The following is a 19758-nucleotide window of genomic DNA, read 5'->3' as shown; positions in this document are numbered from 1 at the left end:
AACAAAACCTTGTGCAATGTTTCAGGCCGATTTATGCAATTGGCAGGTATTCATACTCAACCAAAAAATGGTGCACCGGATCCCACACTGGCCAGCAAGGCGTCACCGTTATTCCGGAATGCACCTTCATTTGTCAGTACAGTACGTGCTCAGCTGAATGTACTTGGATGGCTAAACCTACTCAAGGCAGCCAGGGTAGCTGTCAAATGACCAACTCCTAGATCTGGAATCCCCCTTCACCCATCATGGGACCTACAATGGTCCACTAACGTTTCAAAGAACAAAGAAAATTACAGCACAGGAACAGGCCCTCCGACCCTCCAAGCCTGCACCGACCATGCTGCCCGACTTAACTAAAACCCCCTACCCTTCCGGGGACCATATCCCTCTATTCCCATCCTATTCATGTATTTGTCAAGACGCCCCTTAAAAGTCACTACCGTATCCGCTTCCACTACCTCCCCCGGCAATGAGTTCCAGGCACCCACTACTCTCTGTGTAAATAATCTGCCTCGTACATCTCCTTTAAACCTTGCCCCTCACACCTTAAACCTATGCCCCCTAGTAATTGACTCTTCCACCCTGGGAAAAAGCTTCTGACTATCCACTCTGTCCATGCCTCTCATAATCTTGTAGACTTCTATCAGGTCTCCCCTCAACCTCCGTCACTCCAGTGAGAACAAACCAAGTTTCTCCAACCTCTGTTTCAGTTTAATTCACCTTCATTTTCAAATCCCTCCATAGCTCTGCGCCCCTCTGCCAACTCCTCCAGCCCTACCTATAACATTGAGTACTCTGCCCACTTGGGCATGTCTGTCATCCTTCACCCCACCAGGGAAGCTGTGCCTTCAGGTATCCAAGCCCTACAGCTCTGGAATCCCCTCTCCATCTCTTTCCTTAAAATCAACCTCTACGACCAAAGTTTTGCTCACCTGTTTTAATATCTCAGATGAAAGGTCATCAAGTTTGAAATGTCAAACTCTATTTCTCTCCCCTTGTAACCTGTTGACGACTTCCAACAGTTTTATTGTCCTCATGTCTTGCTGAACTTGACATTAACATTTGGCCCACCTTGGCATGTTTTGTTATGTTAAAGGTGCTTTATAAAGATGCACGTTGTAACTCCTGTGATTCTGTCAAAAGCAGCAACTCTGGACTGTAAGTACAATCATTAGCTATTTTGCTACAGGGCTGTAATAGCAAAAGGCAAGCCATGAACATTGTGAGGGACTAAAGTTAATTAATATACCAAACTATCAGAATTCGAGGATGAGACACAATTTGAAAAGCAGAATCTGTAAGTTTTGGTGGAAAGATTTATTTCTTCACTCCCAGGTGCAATCCAGTGCCATTATAAAAAGTTCCAGATGGTCACGCAAATTTCTGAGATTGTCCATAGGAGAGGTCAGCACCTGTGGAAAACATCTTTCACAAGAACAATGAAACATAATGCTTGAAGCGTGGTGTTATTGGATCCATTTGTTCCAGTTCAGCTCATACGGAAAGACTTTGCCCAGCCTCAAAACACAGTCTATGGTGGGGTCGTAGAAAACGGTAAAACTCTCAGACAGTTTGCCACCCTGCACCTCTGACGCGCTGGTGGCAGCGGAGAACAGGGACACGGGCTTGGCTCTGGTTAAGTAACGCTTTCGGATGCAACCGATGGATTCCAGAGCCTGCCAAATGAGAGGAGAGATTCAAAATGAGAAAGTCCCACCCGGTGTAAAAATTCAACTCGAACCTCCAGTCGGTAACGGGAAGTAGCAGCATTACAATATGAAATTGGAAACAGATGAAAACTGTAATCTCACAACATGCTACAGAAACCAGTGGAAATCCAAAACAGATCCTACAATATCCTGTCTGTGTGGAGTTTAGACATTCTCCCTGTTTCTGCGTGGGTCTCCTCCGGGTGCTCCGGTTTCCTCCCGCAGTCCGAAAGACGTGCGGGTTAGGTGGATTGGCCATGCTAGATTGCCCCTTGGTGTCAAGGGACTAGCTAGGGTAAATGCATGGGGTTAAGGGGATAGAGCCAGTGTGAGATTGTGGTCGATGCAGACTCGATGGGCCGAATGGCCTCCTTCTGCACTGTAGGGATTCTATGATTCTCTGTATCAGTGTTCTGGGCTAGGACCTTTGTTGGCTCCAATTAATCAAATAACTAACTCTGGAACAGATAAGGCACTCAAACAGAAATTGATATACCTTGAAGCAAACCATTTTCTGATTAGCACAAAGTGCATTAATTCTTGCTCATAACTTAAACTTACATAGTCTGGGGTAATCACGTATCAATTTTCAGCACAATTAGGCAGCTGTCATATATACATGGACTCTGTGCTTCTATTAGACCCCCATTTATAAAGTTCTTTTATAAAGTTTATTTATTAGTGTCGCAAGTAGGCTTACATTAACACTGCAATGAAGTTACTGTGAAAATCCCCTAGTCGCCACACTCCAGCGCCTGTTTGGGTACACTGAGGGAGAATTTAGCACGGCCAATGCACCTAACCAGCACATCTTTCGGACTGTGGGAGGAAACCCATGCAGACACGGGGAGAACGTGCGGACTCTGCACAGACAATGACCCAAGCTGGGAATGAAACCCGGGCCCCAGTGGGATAGTGAGTGAACTGTAAACGTTAGTGCTGACCACTGTGCCTTGCAGAACTTTAAAAGGAAGTGTAAAATGGCGAGGAGCACAAAGCAGCAAAGAAATGATGATGATATGCAATCTAGTCAGAGATTGTCATTTCACCAACTGCTGACTTTGAAAAGGATAATCCGGAGGTAGAAACTTGAGAAGGAAAGTTCTCAGATTTTTCTTCTGCAGTCCTCTCTATAGCTGCTCGCTCAATACCACAGGACTGGCTCATGTCTGAAATGCTTCACTCAGGGATGACCACCATAAAAATAATTGGCATAAGGAGTTATGGGATAATAAATCTATTTTTACACAACCCTTGCCCTGCTGCAGTGCAGCTTTTAAGGTCAATTATAGATGGGTTTACCTCCATATACCAACTCGAGCAACTGATTTGATTCTGAACATTAAATAAACTGATACATTGAAGATTATTTCCTTGTCTAAATGCTTCTGATTTTAGTCCACCTTTCGGATTAATCCTGTTGATTCTGTCAGATGGACATAAAAATCACTAGACAATATTTCAATGACCCAGGCTGTCACCCTCAGTACCCTGGCCAATGTTTGTCTCTCATCCAACATCACAGAAACAGATTGGCCAGATCTCCCAATGTCTGGATGGTCAGTGTAGTTGCAAGCCCCTTCAAATAGAATCCCTACATGCAGGAGGAGGCTACTTGGCCCATCAAGCCTACACTGGCTACAATCCCACCCAGGCCCTATCCTCGTAACCCCATGTATTTACCCTGCCAATCCCTGACACTAGGGTCAATTTAGCATTGCCAAACAACCTAACCCGCACATCTTGCGAGTGTGGGAGGAAACCGGAGGAAACCCATCTAGGCGCGGGGAGAACGTGCAAACTCCACACGCACAGTCACCCAAGGCCGGAATTGAACCCAGGTCTCTGGCGCTGTGAGGCAGCAGTGCTAACCACTGTACCGCCCTCAAGGGGCGAGGGCTCAGAGGGTCACGTGACTTGATTGGCCAATCGGGCTGGAGTATGTGGATTCCAGGGCAGATTCAGTCCAGGAGCTGCAGTGGAAGGGAGCATATACTCGCACTCTGTATAGTTTGTCGCTCCTCAACTGGTGGTCGCCATATCCTCAAGGATACTACAGTCAGAAACTGGGCCTACCCCAGAAGACATGCTACGGGACCTCTGGGAAGTCCCAACGCACTGACTCCATGGGAATTGCCCAAGAAGTGTGAACTCCTGATGGGTAATTCCTCTGCTTCTCCTTGAAAAAGTCTTCAACTCTGAGTTACGGTCAGAGACTTTGGTCAATTCCAACTTACTTATCTGGACAGTTACCCAGGGAACGTTTGACAGAAAAATACCCAGTTTAACTCCTGGGTAACTATACAACTGACCCCCTGCCACCCCCCCCCCCCCCTCCGCAACACCCTCACAGTAACCCCCGATTGAATCCCCTCTCTGACCTGACATGATCCCACCACCCAACTCAACATCCCCCCAACCCGACCTGTCTAGTCCCCACCACTGGACTAACCTCCCCCCCACACCCCCGTGACCCAACCTATTACTCACCAGCAGATTCCTCCTGACCTGACTCAAATACGACCACCCGACTCCTTCCTAACCCTGGCTACCCCATGACCCACCTTACCCACTCATCTGGCCACCCTACCCCCTTGTCCAACCCACTCTATCCTTTACCCACTGACCATACCACCGTACCCTCTTACCTTACTCTCCTCATCCCCTTACCCAACCCACACTATCCTTTACCCACGCTACCCTCTCCACCCTATCCCTTTACTCACTTACTGTACTCCCTTAACTTCACTCTGCAGCTTTTCAAAGAAGCTTTGGGATATTTAAACTCCTAATACAGCTGCCAGTGCTGTAAAAATAGGGTGTTTATAGAGGATTCTCTCCGCTGCTCCCTCTGAGGATTCTTGCATTTGCGTTAGTTCTACCTCCTTGTGCAATCCACTCTATCCCTTTACCCACTTACCATACCACCCTACCCCCTTATCCTACTCATCCTGTCCCCTTACCCAACCTACACTATCCTTTACCCACTTACCCATGCTACCCTCCCCACCCTATCCCTTTGCTCACTTACCGTACCCCTTTAACTTCACTCCGTAGCTTTTCAAAGCTTTGCGACATACAATCTTTTCACTTAAAGAATACAGCAGCCAGTGCTGTAAAGAAAAAAGGGGTGTACACGGAGGATTCTCTCCCATGCTCCCGCTGAGGATTCCTGCATTGATGCAGTTCTGCAGGATTCTGCATTGAAAGATTGCCCTATGCGATGAGACTGTGCTATTGATATATTTAAGTTTCTGTAGTGTGTTTAAAAAGTTGTGTTTTTTTTCCTCAAAGCAGTTGGCATGTCTGAAGGGAATACAGCAAATGCTGGAAAGCAGGATAATTACTCATGTTAAATCTGTAGTATTTACTTAGAATGAAGCTAATTGCTTGTTGTTTATAACTAGAGGGGACCCCTGGGGTTGTTTTTGATTAAAGTAATGGCAGGGTCATTTGGTCAAGTGTGAGGAGAGAGGTTTATCGCAAAAATGTTTTTTTTTTCTGTGTTCAGTTGCCGAGGGGGCTGTTAAATGTAGAAGCCAACAAGCAGCTCTCTCTCTTCTCTCTCTCTCTCTCTGAAAAGCCTCTCCCTGCAAAGTCTCTCTGGTACCTTCCCGGCTGTTACCCAAGTCAGAGCAAGTATATCTGTGATTGCTAACTATATTTAAAGTGTGTTCAAAGTCTAAAAGAGAAATATTGCTTAATTAGAACTGAAATAGTGATAAGTTAGAAATTATAATTGTTTCCTTTCATTTTAAGTGTTGTTCAGCTGGTAAAGGTTAATATAATTAGTTTTGTTTGAGCTATATGTAAATTGTTTTATGAATAAAAGCTTGTTATGATAAAATAATCCTGATTCGTCAGTCAAATCACACGCAGAGTGAAGAATCCTATCCTCACATTTATGCCAAAAATAAAAAAAATTGTTGGGGTCTAATCTGACTTCACAATATACCTTGGGGGTTCGGGTCAGGCACCCTAAGACCTGACAAATCACAGGAAGCCAAGTGTGAATTTCCTGTGACTGATCCTGGTTGGAAATGGCATTTCCGACCTCGAACAGAAGGTGCAGGCCATTACCCTGTCAATAGCACATTGCTGTTCATGGCAGCTTGCTGTGCGTAAGCCTTACTTCAAAAATGTTGAGTTGGCTCTCCAGCACTTTTGGATGCAGCGGTTTCAAGAGGTGCTACATAAATGCAAGTCTTCCTTGCTTTTTTCTTTGCTACTGATACAACCGACGTGGACCACCCCACAGGAAGGATGACCTTTCAACATTCTATTCATGAAAGCATTAGCTCGTTTGGCCACAAGTTGCAGAAGAGTGGAACCTGAGAAACACAACTGCTAAACTGAAGCGATAAGTTTAAGTTTTTAAAAAATTTATTTCTTAGTGTTACACGTAGGCTTACATTAACATTGCAACGGAGTTACTGTAAAAATCCCCTAGACGCCACACTCCAGCACCCATGTGAGTACACTGAGGGAGAATCTAGCATGGCCAATGCACCTAACCAGCATCTCATTCGGAAACTGGAGCACCCAGAGGAAACCCACACAGACACGGGGAGAACGTGCAGATTCCACACAGACAGTGAACCAAGACAGGAATCAAACCCAGGTCCCTGGAGCAGTGAGGCAGCAGTGCTAACCACTGTGCTGCCATATAAAGCATATGAATGTAATAATTACAAGCGCTGCGGAACCTCCATCATCTGTTGTTATCTAAAGACCCACATGGCTCATAATGGAAATTGGAAGATAATAAAAAGCCCGTACCTTGTATGGCAATAAAAATAAATCTAATACGAGTGTCTAACTTCATTTCATTTGTCATGGGGTGTAAAGCTAATTTAGGATTGGCAGGAGATCAGCAAACCTGGCAACGAAGCCATGGTTCCTGCAAAAGGTCTATCAAATAAATCAGGGTGGTGTTTCCACTGCAATTCAAACTATAGTACCCGTGTACCCAAAATAACTTACCTGCAATATTTCCTGGATAATGACAGGCTGTAGCACAGCACGGTAATAAGTTAATAACTTCTGTTCTGTGATCCCCGGTTTTGTCATAATGTGGTACAGCATGGCTTCTACCATTCCTTTACATACTGGTTTGTTCAGACTCCCATCAACAATCCTCCAGGGATGGCAGACAAAACTAATTTGCTCGCATTCACTAAGATTCAATGGGAAAAGAAGTTACTCAATTAAAATAAGGGAATGTAACATGCACAGTAGTTTCTGCAAAGATTATTAGTGCAATATGAATGATCAGCTGGTGGCGCAGTGGTCGTGTCACGGGACAAGTAATTCAGACAGCAAGATCTGGGGACCCGGGTTCAAATCCCACCATGGCACCTGGTGAAATTTGGTTCACATTTATGGAAGGAAATCTGCCAACCTTACTTGGTCTGGCCTACATGTTGACCATGATGTGGAGATGCCGGCGTTGGACTGGGGTAAACACAGTAAGAAGTTTAACAACACCAGGTTAAAGTCCAACAGGTTTATTTGGTAGCAAATGCCACTAGCTTTCGGAGCGCTGCCCCTTCGTCAGGTGGAGTGGAAATGTGCTCACAAACAGGGCATACAGAGACACAAACTCAATTTACAGAATAATTATTTGTGAGCATTTCTCCACCTGACGAAGGAGCAGCGCTCCGAAAGCTAGTGGCATTTGCTACCAAATAAACCTGTTGGACTTTAACCTGGTGTTGTTAAACTTCTTACTACATGTTGACTCCAGATCCACAGCAATGTGGTTGACTCTTAAACGCCCTCTGAAATGGATGGGCAATAAGATCAAAAACAAAACTTGTTTTGCCTTACAAGGTTATGGAAAATGACACTTTTATAGTTGACGCCACATTACTGAGAAAGTAGAAGAACAAATAGGAACAGAGTAGGCCGTTCGGTCCTTTGAGCCTGCTCCGCCAATCAACGGCATCATAGATGATCAGTGCTTCACAATGAAGGCAAAGGGTGAAAATGCCTCCATTTCTCAGCACTGATACAGGACAAATCAACGACAATGTCCCAGACATTTTGACCACACAATCAACTTAGCTGGTGAAATTCTGGAGCGAATGACTGAGCCCACTTTACAAGTGCATTTCAAAGCCCAACATGCCACCTTCGCCATCCATCAGTCTGACATCTGTTGGCAAGGGAAGTTTTATTCTCTATCGGTAAGTTATCGGTTTGCTTGGGTTTCTTTGGCAGAGATTGGAGAATCCCAGGGTGGTTCCACCTCCTGGGAGAGTGGAAGTGGTTGGCGGGATGTCACCCGAGGACTGGCTTGAGATTCTGAGTAAGACGCCTCACAACACCAGGTTAAAGTCCAACAGGTTTATTTGGTAGCACAAGCCACTAGCTTTCGGAGCGCTCGCTGCTCTTGGCCTCCTTGGCCTTGGAGGGAGTGCAGAGAAGGTTCACCAGGTTGATACTGGAGATGAGGGGTGTTGATCATGAGGAAAGACTGAGCAGATTGGGTTTGTACTCGTTGGAATTTAGAAGGCTGAGGGGGGATCTTATAGAGACCTATAAGATAATGAAGGGGCTGGATAGGGTAGAGGTGGAGAGATTCTTTCCACTTAGAAAGGAAGCGAGAACTAAAGGGCACAGCCTCAAAATAAAGGGGGGTCAGTTTAGGATAGACTTGAGGAGGAACCTCTTCTCTCAGAGGGTGGTGAATCTCTGGAATTCTCTGCCCACTGAAGTGGTAGAGGTTACCTCGTTGAATATGTTTAAATCACGGATAGATGGATTCCTGATCGGTAAGGGAATTAGGGGTTATAGGGATCAGGCGGGTAAGTGGAACTGATCCACTTCAGATCAGCCATGATCTTATTGAATGGCGGGGCAGGCTCGAGGGGCTAGATGGCCTACTCCTGCTCCTATGTCTTATGTTCTTATGCTCCTTCATCAGGTGAGTGGGATTTCAGTTCACAAACAGGGCATATAAAGACACAAACTCAATTTACAAAATAATGGTTGGAATGCGAGTCTTTACAGGTAATCAAGTCTTAAAGGTACAGACAATGTGAGTGGAGAGAGCGTTAAGCAATGAGCTGAGCGCCATATCCTGTTCTTACGAGGGTTGTGTGGTGTCGTGGTCACTGTTCTCCTGAAGGCTGGGTAGTTTGCTGCGGACAATGGTCTGTTTGAGGCTGCGCGGTTGTTTGAAGGCAAGAAGTGGGGGTGTGGGGATGGCCTTGGCGAGATGACCTTGGTGAGAACATCTCGCCAAGGCCATCCCCACACCCCCACTTCTTGCCCTCAAACAACCGCGCAGCCTCAAACAGATCATTGTCCGCAGCAAACTACCCAGACTTCAGGAGAACAGTGACCACGACACCACACAACCCTACCACAGCAACCTCTGCAAGACATGCCAGATCATCGACACGGATGCCATCATCTCACGTGAGAACACCACCCACCAGGTACATGCAACTCAGCCAACGCTGTCTACCTGATATGCTGCAGGAAAGGATGTCCCGAGGCATGGTACATTGGGGAGACCATGCAGACGCTACGACAATGGATGAATGAACACCGCTCGACAATCACCAGGCAAGAGTGTTCTCTTTCTGTTGGGGAGCACTTCAGCGGTCACGGGCATTCGGCCTCTGATCTTCGGGTAAGCGTTCTCCAAGGCAGCCTTCCTGACACACGACAACGCAGAGTCGCTGAGCAGAGACTGATAGCCAAGTTCCGCACACATGAGGACGGCCTCAACCGGGATCTCGGGTTCATGTCACACTATCTGTAACCCCCACGACTTGCCTGGGCTTGCAAAATCTCACTAACTGTCCTGCCTGGAGACAATACACATCTCTTTAACCTGTGCTTAACCCTCTCTCCACTCACATTGTCTGTACCTTTAAGACTTGATTACCTGTAAAGACTTGCATTCCAACCATTATTTTGTAAATTGAGATTGTGTCTTTATATGCCCTGTTTGTGAACTGAAATTCCACTCACCTGATGAAGGAGCAGCAAGCGCTCCGAAAGCTAGTGGCTTTTACTACCAAATAAACCTGTTGGACTTTAACCTGGTGTTGTGAGACTTCTTACTGTGTTTATCCCAGTCCAACGCCGGCATCTCCACTTCATTGAGATTCTGAGGCATGGAAGCAAGACATGGAAGTCTTTGCTCAATGTGTTAGAAATTCCTTCAATCACTACATTTTCCAAAGCTGACAGCCAAAATTACTTTAGATCAGAACCCTGGCTAAACAGTGCCGACCTTGTGCCAATGATTTTAGGTCCCATCTAAATACAGCACAAGTCAGTTTCATTTTCCCCCACAAGTGCACAAATTCAGATTCCCGATCAAAAGCTCGCCCCCCCCACCCCTTTCAACTAACAGGGAAGCATTGTAATAAATGCTAAACACCTACCTTTCAGATGGGGCTTGCAATATACTTTCCACATTAACATTTTCCCCAACTGTGTCATCTCCTACGGAGAAAGATTAAAGACAACTTAAATTTGAATGCTATGTGCAAAGAGAAAAACCCAAATGCGATTTGACATGAAGAAATGCTAAATGCAATCTTGATTCTCTGCATTCCCCAATCTTCAGTCACTTGGGAGTACAGGACTTAAGCGTTGCTGCAAAAAAAAGAGACGGGCTGTTGAAGTTTTTTGCCTTGCACTTATCAGGACAGAATAGCAAGAATACCAAACCTCTCATACTACATAAGAGGGTCCTGATTAGTTGGCGAGTGGACTCCGATAGGTAGAGCTGTTGCGATGGGGATGCACCAGGGGACTGTTAACTGCCAAGCTTTGTTTAAATTAAAACTAGACAAGTTGATCCCGATTGGTCAAGGCATGGGGAATGAACCAGGAAATGGCTGTCCCACAAGCTTTTGTTTGGGTGAAACAGGCTCAATTCATGGATATGTTCTTTCTCGATGCAGTGTGAGCCACACTGTGAACCCGACTGATAGTTGGGTACAGTCAATGCTTTGCCAGTTGCGAACAGCTGAAGGGTCACATTATTTGATATGATCCGCCAGTCATTGGGACAAATTCCCAACATAATTGGCATCACACTGGCACTGAAATTCACATACCATATTACTCATTTGTGCGGTAGGCAGAATGCCATTTTGGCTTGATGGCAGCATCCTGTTAGCGGAGAATGCCACTCCTGCTGCTACTGCATAGTGGCAGCGAGGAACAGCTAGCTTCACCTGTTGCTTAAATTGTTGAGACACTTTACCCTTCCAGGCTAATCAGAGATAGGCTGGTATAGGGATGAGATGTTTTCTATATTTGAGTCTGCAGTTGCATGTGAGAATCTTGGGTTCCATCCTGCGCCTCAAATGGAGCAGTCAAACGAGCTCCCTTTTCTCAACGTGCTACTTGAGAAATCTGCCAGGTCTCCACTTCTGTCTCCCGCAAGCCCACCTTCACTGGTCACTATACATGCTGGGATTCCTACAGCTCCACGCACTCCAGGATTGGCCTTCTCGGCAACCTCACAAATAGGGCCCCATCCAGTTGCTCACCATGAAAACCTGATGCCACTATCCTGAGGGATGTTGGCTAACCCAATCAGCTACAGCTCACTGTATATCATGCAAACTGATGAATGAGTCTAAAGCTGCCACTTCCAGTCCTGAAATGTGCCCAGTCCACCTCAGATTACCTTGGATGGGTAAAACCTGAGCACGGATGAAGCTCGCTGCGTCAACACGAGTGGTATTCTCGACTACAAAAGGCTACCATCAAGTCAAAAAGACACTGGGCCAACCACACAAATGAGTATGTGGTATATGAATTTCAGTGCCAGAGTGATGCCAGGTACGTAGGTTGTGCGTCCCAATGGCTGATGAATCGTATCAGACATGTCCCTTCGGCTGTTCGCAACAGGTGAAGTACTGATGAACCCAACTAGCCCGTGTTTGCAAAACTTCGACAATAGGGTGAAATTTTCCACCGGTGGAATTTTCCTCTCCTGTCGAAGTCAATGGACGTTTGAATGGCTCGCCAGATTTTCCAGCCCCATCCCCACTGCGTCCAACATTAGATGTGGCTCTGCAATTGGACAACACTTCATAGAATCTCTACAGTGCAGAATTAGGCCATTCGGCCCATCGCGTCTGCACCGACAACAATCCCATCCAGGCCCTATTCCCACATATTTACCCTGCTAACCCCTCTAACCTACACGCCCCGGGACACTAAGGGGCAATTTACCATGGCCAATCCACCTAACCTGCACATCTTTGGACTGTGGTAGGAAACTGGAGCACCTGGAGGAAACCCACGCAGACACGGGGAGAACGTGCAAACTCCACACAGACAGTGGCCCAAGCTGGGGATCGAACCCGGGTCCCTGGCGCTGTAAAGCAACAGTACTAACCACTGTGCCACATGCTAAACGTTTCCGACTGTGCTAATTACATTGACAACCAAATTAAGTTTGTTAGGTTCACAATGTAGATCATTTGTGTTTTATAGACAGTGTATATTTTCACACACAGGGCCCTGTCCTTTGCAAAGAGAATGAATATGTTAATGCATGCTGCATTTCAATTAAACAAAGGATTTGGGGTGGAGGGCGGGTTCATTGCCCAGTTAACTGGCACATTGACACCTTTCTTACCCCAAATCCCTTGACGCCTTTGAAGTCTAAAAATCTATCCCCTTCTTAAATATATTCAGTGACCTCCACAGCCTTCTGTGGTAGAGAGTTTCACAGACTCACAACCCTCTGTGTAAAAAGGTTCCTCCTGATCTCAGTCCTAAAGGGTCTGCCTCATATCCTGAGACCGTGACCCATTGTTCTAGAACCACAACCAGCAGGAATAACATGCCTGCGTCCAGTCTGTCCCGTCAGAACTTTATACGTTCCAGTGAGATCCCCTCTCATTCTTCTAAATTCCAGTGAATACAGGCCCAGTTGACCCAATATCTCCTCATACGACAATCCTGCCATTCCAGGAATCAGTCTGGTGACCATTCGCTGGACCCCCTCTATGGCAAGTTTACTCTTTCTCAGACAAGGAGACCAAAACTGCACACAATACTCCATGTCGGTCTCACTAAAGCCCTGCACAGCTGCAATAAGACATCCTTGCTCCTGTACTCAAGTCCTCTTGCAATGAAGTCCAACATACCATTTGCCTTCCTAACCGCTTTCTGTACCTGCATACTAGCTTTATAGTAACTGGTGTACAAGGACACCGAGTTCCCTTTGAACATCAACATTTCCCAATCTATCACCATTTAAATAATACTCTTACATGGGACTTCATCAAAAGCTTTCTGAAAATCCAAACACACTGCATCACTGGTTCACCCTTATCTATTCTACTAATTACATCCTCAAAATACTCCAGGTTTGTCAAACGTTTGCCATTCATAAATCCATGTTGAATTTGCCAAAGCCCATTGAAATTTTCTAAGTGTCCGAGCATTTTCCCTACCACTGATGTTAAGCTAACTGGTCTGTAATTTCCTCCTTCCTCATCCGGCAGTTGATTTTTCCATGTGCATTCACCATGGCAACACCTCTACCAATTAAGAGTTCACTTGCAATCCAGTCAGCACTTCTTCTCATGCAGTATAAATCGTTTCCTTTGAAATTTGGTATTCTTGCTGTTCTGTCCTGATAGGTGCAAGATAAAAAGATTCAACAGCATGTTCTTTCCAAACACAACCTTCATAAATTAAATCAGGGCTTGATCTTTCCTATCACCAAGAACTAACAAGGAAAAAAAAGGAAAAAATAATTGAACCATATGTAGTAACGCAGTAGCTTGGTACTTGAACAAGGAAGGGAAAACAAACAGAGATCAGTACATTGCCAACATGCAGAGCAAAAATGGCACCGAGCAAGACTCAGCATGGTGGCACAGTGGTTAGCACTGCTGCCTCACAGTGGCAGGGAGCCGAGTTCGATTCCCGGCTTGGGTGACTGTCTGTGTGGAGTTTGCACGTTCTTCCCGTGTCTGCATGGGTTTCCTCCAGATGCTCTGGTTTCCTTCCACAGGTTAGGTGGGTTGGCCATACTAAATGCACAGGTGACGTGATTAGGGTGGGGGGGGGGGGAGAATTGGGCCTAGGTAGGGTGTTCTTTTCGCGCTTGGGAGGGGGGGGTCAGTGCAGACTCAATGAGCCGAATGGCCTCTTCTGCACTGTAGGGATTCTATGAAGACAGTTACTAGAAGCCAATTTACGTAGCTCTGTGCAGCCAATTGTAGAGAAAATCTGGCCTTCAGTCTTTGGAATGTGAAAACTAACCAACTAAAATGAACCCAGCGTTGCATAAACTAGTGCAGCTTAAATAAGAGCAGCAGCAGAGTTTGTGATCTTTTTGATGTTATTTCCTCTGTAAATCCAGCCCCCGCAAAAAATGTGCCAAAGGATTTCAATGAAGGCGCAGTGGATTTCCTGAAAGGTACTATCACCCGTGTACATGATGGAGCCACAGCCAAGCACAACAACAGCAGAGCAATTAGATTTCTTTAAACTTGGGGGAAAACGTAGTTAAAGGTGGAGAAAAGAAAAGAGTAGGTCACGAATCTTTAGGCTCTGTTTTGCCATTCATTTCTAAGAATGAACCTTGGTGAAAGAGTCAGGCCAGGCGCCATGAGAAGCTGCAAGTTCACCAAGCTATGATCATCGGAGCTTAGGAACTGGCTCAGGCCATTCAGCCACTCGAGCCTGTTCTGCCATTCAATGTAATCATGGCTGATCAGACACATCAATGGCTTTTATACCCGCTATTCCCATAACCCTTCGGCAGCTCAAGTTCACTCCCAGCTCCCGTGGAGCAGTTGTAGTTGTTCGCTCTGTTTCGCTGAGGCTCAGATTGTAATGGGAGCTTGATGTGGGTTACACCTGCTCTCCTCCCACATTAAGTTTAAGTTTATTTATTTGTGTCACCAGTAGGCTTACATTAACACCGCAATGAGTCACCACACTCCGGCACCTGTTCGGGTACACTGAGGGAGAATGCAGCATGGCCAATACACCTAAACAGCCGGTCTTTCGGACTGTGGGAGGAAACCGGAGCACCCGGAGGAAACCCACGCAGACACGGGGGGGAACGTGCAAACTCCACACAGCCAGTCACCCAAGACTGGAATCGAACCCGGGTCCCTGGCCCTGAGAGGCAGCAGTGCTAACCACTGTGCTACCGTGCCTCCTCTGAAACATTAACTCTCTCCACGCAGGCTGCCAGACCAGCTGTTTCTCCGGCACTTTCAATTGGTTAACTATTGCAACTCAGTTTAGCAGTAGTGTTTTCTGTGCTGTTTTTGAGGAGGATCTAGAGGAAGAAGAATTTTCCTCAGTTTTATAGTGCTGCCTGCATTGCATACGATTTTTTTGTAACCTTTCAACCTTTTTATAATCAATGGAATATCCTCCAGTGATCATAACGTTAAAATACATGCTATTATCAGCGTGGACTGGCTTGGATCATCTCACAGAGCTATGGGTGGCACAGTGGTTAGCACTGCTGCATCACAGCACCAGGGACCCGGGTTCCACAGTTGAAAGATGTGCAGGTTAGGTTAATTGGCCATGCTAAATTGCGCATGCCAAATTGCCCCTTAGTGTCAGGGGGATTAGGAGGGTAAATATGTGGGGTTACAGGGGTAGGGCCCAGGTGGGATTGTTGTGGGTGCAGACTCGATGGACCAAATGGCCTCCTTCTGCACTATAGATTCTATGAGTCCAGTATGACTCTTCTTCAGAGCGTTACAAAAGCTGGATTAGTTTTAAGTAACAATTCGTTATGTTTCCCTGCACCGTGCGAAGTACAGGTTATGTGCTGTAAGCTTTATAGACATGGATTACCTTCTTCCTGAAGTTTGGGCTTGTCCTCACTCTTGTCGACTTGAAAAGGTTCGTCTTGCTGCAAATGTTCCGTGGGAGCCACCACACAATTATCTTCCTGAAGCAGAACCTGCCCGTCTGCAGGTGGAGTGGCTTCACTCCTCCGCTCGTTCACTGCAGGCGTGTGGTGGGAGAACATCAGACGTCCTTCTCCATCATCTTCCACGGACTGTTCCTCTGGCTGGCTGAACGGGGACGGGATACTCGGAGCTTTAACGTCACGCGAGGAGCCCAACCCCTCACGGCCTCCACCGTTATTTCCATCTTCATCCTGACTGCACTCGACATTCACCTTTCTTGATCCTATGTGCAGGTCCAGGGGTTCGATGGATTGATATCCTGTGTGATGGCAAGGCAAGCCAGCCTTTGTTTCATCCACTGTGCTACCTGGAGTCTCTCCCCTGACTGAGGAATGGCAGCTCAACTCAGAAGGCTCATCTCCTTGACGAGGAATTTTAGTAGGAAGTCCATGGTCAACAATTTCACTTCCAATTTCCTCAATGGTCCTTTTCCTACTTCCAGTCAGTGTCTGTATATTACTTAAGTGAACAGCGTCACTCTGTACAGTAATGGACTCCAATCCATGCTGCTTAATTTCTTTCTCTGTGCTCGGTTGAGGTTTTGTATTGTCCCGATTTCCGTCAATGCCCTCTGTACTTTCCTCAATGTCTTTTGCACTAGATTCTGTCCTATTTTTGGAGCCCACATCGGTAGGACTCTCAGGCCCAGTTTGCTTGATGCTTTTCCGTACGCGGAACGGATGAAGCAGCCACGGATAAGCGTGTGTTACAGCAACCAGCCGTGCCGCCGAGCCACCAACTTCTACCATCTGGTCCAGCGCGGTCAAATCCTGCAAGATGGGAGAAAATATTGAATGATTCTGGGGATGAAGTATGAGGAGAGATTAAACAGTTTGGGCTTGTACTCACTGGAGTTCAGAAGGATGAGGGGGGATCTGATCGAGGTATATTAAATTTTAACAAGGATTGATAAAGCAAATGTAGACCAAATGTTTCCTCTTATGGGGCAATCTAGAACAAGAGGTCACAGGTATAAATTGAGAGGTGGTCATTTAAAACTGAGATGAGGAGGAACTACTCGCAGAGTATGGTGGAACTCGCCGCCCCATAGCGCGGTGGAGTCTGAATCATTGAATGGTTTCAAGAGGGAGATAGATATATCTCTTAAAAAAAAAAGGGAAAGAGTGATATGGGGAACAGGTGGGGAGGTGGATTTGAGACCAGGGAGAGATCAGCCATGATCAGAGTGAATGGCGGAGCAGGCTCGAAGGGCTGAAGTTGCCTATTTCTGCTCCAAATTCCTATGTTCCTACGTCGTGCTGAATGAAACGTCTTTAAGCATAACTGAAAAATCATTTTCCTCGCAGACTTAAAATATCACCCTCTGACGAGGAATGAGTAGTAACTCGAGCCCATCATTTTAAATAGCAAGGAATACAATTAATTTCCAAAATGATTTGAGCTGACTGGTGTTTTCCATCTCTCCACCGTTGGTGACTGTGTCTTCATCTGAACAGATCCTAAGCTCTGCAATTCCCTCAATAAAGCTCTCTTTAAAAAAAAGACTTGTATTTACATCAGACTCTTTTCAAGGCTTTACTGCCAATGAAGTACTTTGAATTGCAGTGCCCTTTGTCGTGCGGGAAACACGGCAGCCATTTTGAGCACAGCAAAGTCCGACAAACATAAATGTGATAATGACCAGACAATTTGTTTCTTTGTGACGTTGATTGAGGGATGAACAATGATCGATACTCTCTGGAATTTAGAAGAATGAGGGGAGATCAAATTGAGGTATACAAGATGATAAAAGGTGTGGATAAAGTAGACGTGGAGCGGATGCTTCCTCTTGTGGGGCATTCTAGGACGAAAGGTCATAGTTTTAGGATAAGGGGCAGCAAATTTAAAACAGAGTTGAGGAGAAGCTACTTCTCCCAAAGGGCTGTGAATCTGTGGAATTCGCTGCCCCAAAGTGCGGTGGATGCTGGCACAGTGAGTAAATTTGAGGAGCTAGACAGATTTCTAATTGGTAATGGGTTGAAGGGTTATGGGGAGAAGGCAGGAAAATGGGGATGAGGAGCATATCAGCCATGATCGAATGGCGGAGCGGACTCGATGGGCCAAATGACCTAACTCTGCTCCTACTTCTTAGGAGCTTTTGGTCAGTTTACCAGGGAGAACGCCCCCTCTCTTTCTCAGAACAGCACGATGAGATTTTTTACATCCACGCAAGCAAGCATTTGGGTCCTCGGTTTATAATCTCATCAGGGAGGTCAGCAAGTCAGCACCTCTGACAAACGCTCCCTCGCTACAGCACTGGAATGTCAGCTTTGAATTTGTGCTCAGGTCTTGGAGTGGGACTTGAACTCAGAACCATGCGACTTAGAATGCTTGGGCCAAGTGCTGGCAAGTGGGATTCGGGGGACAGGTCAGGGCCTTTCATGTGTCAGTGTAGACTCGATGGGCTGAAGGGCCTCTTCTGCACTGTAGCATTCTGTGATTCTGTGAACTAAGCCATGGCCAACATTTTTTTTTATTAACGTGACAACTAGGCTTATATTAACACTGCAATGAAGTTACTGTGAAAATCCCCTTTAAGATACGCCTGGCGACTTCGCTCTTTAATCAAGCTTTTGCACACCTGTTCTAAAGGCTCCTTGGGGTCACAGTGCAGGAAGAGGCCATTTGGCCCATCAAGCCTGCACCGACAGCAATCCCACCCAGGTTCTATCCCCATAACCCTCATATTTACCCTCCTAGTCCCCCTGACACTAAGGGACAATTTAGCATGGCCAATCAACCTAACTCACACAACTTTGGAGTGTGGGAGGAAACCGGAGCACCCGGAGGAAACCCACGCAGACACAGGGAGAACGTGCAAACTCCACACAGACAGTGACCCGAGGCCGGAATCAAACCTGGGTCCCTAGCACTGAGAAGCAGCACTGCTAACCGCTGTGCCACCCACCGAATCAACTGTTGTTTTACAATGCTCCTGTAAAGGACTTGGGGAAATCCAACTACATTAAAAGGTGCTATACAAATTCAAGTTGTTATTTTAAGGAAGGGCCTAACTCTGCCCTAAGGTTACATTTTTGTAAATTGAAACGATATCATAAATAACTGGACAAGAATGTCTAAGATATCCTTGCTGTGCCTGTGCGTACATGGAACAATTGATGTCTATTTTAGCTTCTCCCACCCCAATGTGTGGTCACGAAAGCAGGATGATCAGTTACAGTCGTTAACCACTAGTCAGTCACCCCCTCCACAAACCCCTTTGTTATCGCTGACAAGTGGTAAACTTGCAGACTGAGCTACTTGGGCAGATGGAGCATTACATCATAACCTCGCGTGTTCTTTGGCAGTAAGAAGCAAAAAAAAACTGATTAAAAGAAAGGTCATTCTTAAGTAACAGTAAGTTAGCTCGAATGCTTAAAGCTAAAATAGTAACCATCTTGTTCGACATCAAGAAGATCTCACTACATCATTTTTAAAAAGGTCACTGAATAACCCATTTTTAAAAACCTGCCACAGAGCCGTAGTTTTATACCACTTACACTCGTCATTGTGCTAAAGTTGATCCAAATTTGACTGTAATGCACAGGGTCATCCACCATTTGGCTACGGGAAAACTGCATAGCTGTTTAGTAAGCATATAGTCGTCCCCTAATTGGAAGTTGGGGAGTCAGTTTAGCTCTGTTGGCCAGGCGGCCGGTTCACGACGCAAAACAACGCCAACAACATGGATTCAATTCCCACTCCGGCTGAGGTCATTCATGCCTTCTCAATCTTTTCTCTTGCCTGAGGTCAAGGCCAAAGAAAATTACAGCACAGGAACAGGCCCATCGGCCCTCCAAGCCTGCACCGACCATGCTGCCCGACTGAACTAAAACCCCCTGCTTTTCCGGGGACCATATCCCTCTATTCCCATTCAATTCATGTATTTGTCAAGAAAGAAACAAAGAAAATTGCAGCACAGGAACAGGCCCTTCGGCCCTCCAAGCCTGCACCGAAAAAGAGTGGAGAATGTGGGCATGGTACGGTGATCCTCAGGTTAAATCACCACTTTTAAGGAGGAGAGCAGCTTATGGTCATCTGGGATTATGGTGACCTTACCTTTAATTGGAATGGATCTCTCTGAGTCTCTCTGAGAGAGTATA

The 19758-nt window shown here is 46.1% G+C and overlaps 1 protein-coding gene across 2 annotated transcripts in view; it reads right to left on the bottom strand.

The window, feature by feature from the left end:
- Window positions 1-1298: 1298 nt before the first annotated feature.
- gtf3c1 (general transcription factor IIIC subunit 1) overlaps window positions 1299-19758 on the bottom strand; it is a 97450-nt gene continuing 78990 nt past the window's right edge. For both annotated transcript variants that reach the window (XM_078240740.1, XM_078240741.1), the window contains 4 exons: window positions 15537-16425; window positions 10115-10175; window positions 6693-6885; window positions 1299-1676 (listed from right to left, as the gene is read on the bottom strand). In XM_078240740.1, coding sequence (XP_078096866.1) covers window positions 1467-1676; window positions 6693-6885; window positions 10115-10175; window positions 15537-16425 — 1353 coding nt within the window. In that variant the 3' untranslated portion in view covers window positions 1299-1466. The remainder of the gene's footprint in view (window positions 1677-6692; window positions 6886-10114; window positions 10176-15536; window positions 16426-19758) is intronic.

The sequence above is a fragment of the Mustelus asterias genome, chromosome 23, assembly GCF_964213995.1.
Source record: "Mustelus asterias chromosome 23, sMusAst1.hap1.1, whole genome shotgun sequence".
Lineage (NCBI taxonomy): Eukaryota > Metazoa > Chordata > Chondrichthyes > Carcharhiniformes > Triakidae > Mustelus > Mustelus asterias.
Note: the sequence above shows the minus strand (reverse complement) of the source record. Positions and strands in the feature narration are given on the sequence as shown.